At 38.7% G+C, this 2,115-nt stretch overlaps 1 protein-coding gene across 1 annotated transcript; it reads left to right on the forward strand.

Annotated features, from left to right (window-relative positions):
- Positions 1,047-1,382, forward strand: LOC109236670. The gene has a single exon (XM_019402867.1). The coding sequence runs from the start codon at positions 1,047-1,049 to the stop codon at positions 1,380-1,382; it is 336 nt and encodes a 111-aa protein (XP_019258412.1).

Below are 2,115 nucleotides of genomic sequence, written 5' to 3' on the forward strand. Positions count from 1 at the left end.
ATAAAAGGGAGACAGGTTTCACCTAATCAAGCCCGAGAGTTGTATTGTTCTTGCCCACCCAAAAGCAAAATTGTCCAAGGTTTCACTAGGCAAATAGCAGAAGACTGCAGCCCTGGATTCTTGCTGCTTGGAAGATTTGTGCAACTACTTCAAGAGGTTAGTGTTTCTAATCTCGTTATTATTACGTTGTCTTGTTCACATGTATTTGATGCCTAGTTATATGCTTGCTTCCGCTGCGCATGTTCTAACAATTGGTATCAGACGCCGTCTTACATCTAACTAGATAATGTAATACAGCATGCATAGAGTAATATTAAAACGTGTTATTTATTGATACATGTTTGGGATGATTATTCTATGTTAAAAACGTGACTGTTTTGTATGATATTAATTCTATAATTTTGGGTTAATATACAGAATTTTGGATTAATTCTGTCTAAACACGTTTTTCTCTGAAATCACGTATTAAATGGTCGCGGTCCGAGCGTAAACGCGGTAGGACCGCAGCAGAACAATGCTTCAAATTTTGAAGGTCACTCTGGCCGCGGTCTTAGCGTAACCGCGGTAGGACCGCGGCAGGACGTGTAAACTTTAGAGACCAAATTGCAAAACACGGGATTTTAAGCCCTAAACCCTATATTAAACGGTTTCTACAGTAATATAATGAATTTATATGTTGACATAGGTCTTCTTCCACATCGGATAAATTCATTATAGATGATTACTGTGTTTTTTTGTCTCTAGTTATTTCATTACTTGTATTAACTCTCCAACTGAGTTACATGTTGATTGAATGAAACTAGATTTTATAAAAGTGATATTTCCTATCTTAAATTAATAGTTTACTCTCCATCTGAGTTGGTCCTGTTAAATTTATGGGGTTAATATCTCACATCACTCATATATTTTGCATGAATAGTTAAGTTTCCCTAACGAATCTAACTGTTCAATGAGCATGGTTATATGTGTTATGTGTGGTTTTGAATTTAATCATTCTTAATACATAACTAATGATCTATTTAATGTGAATATCTCCCAGATTAACCATGTCTTCATTCAACCCACTTACCTCAATTTTGGACCAAAACAAGTTAGAAGGACCGAATTATGTTAACTGGAAAAGGAACCTTGATATTGTCCTAACTGCTGAAGGTTACAAATTTGTAATCACTGAAGAGTGCCCAGAAAACCCTGAAAATGCTATTGATGATCAGGTTAAGGCCTATGACAAATGGGTTAAGGCTGATGAGATGGCGCGATGTTACATTCTTGCCTCTATGGCAAATGTTTTGCAACATCAGCATCAGTCTATGGGGTCTGCTTATGATATGCTCGAAAGTCTCAAAGAGATGTTCGGTGAGCAAAATCGTGCAGCTAAGTAGACAGCCATGAAAGCCGTTTTGAACACGAAGATGGCTGAAGGATCATCGGTCAGGGACCATGTTCTGAAGATGATGAGTCTTCTGAATGAACTGGAGGTCCTTGGAGCTATGATTGATAAGGAGTCTCAAGTTGAGATGGTCCTGCAGACTCTGCCTGACAGTTTTCAACAGTTTTGCTTGAACTACAATATGAACAAAATGGATTTGTCACTAGCAAAATTGTTGAATGAGCTGCAATCGGCAGAATCTATTATCAAACAACAAGCTCCAGTTGTGGCACTCAATGTTGAGAAATCTTTGATTTCTAAGTCGAAAGGCAATAAGAAAAAGAAGAGGGCTCAAAAGGTTCTGGCACCTGGTGGTGCGGCTGGTGTGAACAAGCCCAAAGGCAAGTGCTATCACTGTAAGCAACCCGGGCATCACAAGAAGCAATGCCCTGCCTATCTGGCAAAGTTGAATAAGCAAGGTAATTCAAATTTAAATGTCGTCGAAACTTGTTTAGCGACTGTTTCTACCATGTTTTGGTATGTAGATTCGGGAGCCACTAATCACATCTGCAATACTTTGCAGGGGTTTCAGGAAACGCGGCGGCTAAATGAGAATGAAGTTTGCATTTTTCAAGCCAATGGCGAGCCAGCACCAGCGCCTTTAGCCTTAGGAGATATTAGAGTTCCGTTTAGTACTGATAGAGTTTTAGTTTTAAAAGATGTTCTCTATGTACCTTCTATTAGAA

Source organism: Nicotiana attenuata, chromosome 1, assembly GCF_001879085.1.
Source record: "Nicotiana attenuata strain UT chromosome 1, NIATTr2, whole genome shotgun sequence".
NCBI lineage: Eukaryota > Viridiplantae > Streptophyta > Magnoliopsida > Solanales > Solanaceae > Nicotiana > Nicotiana attenuata.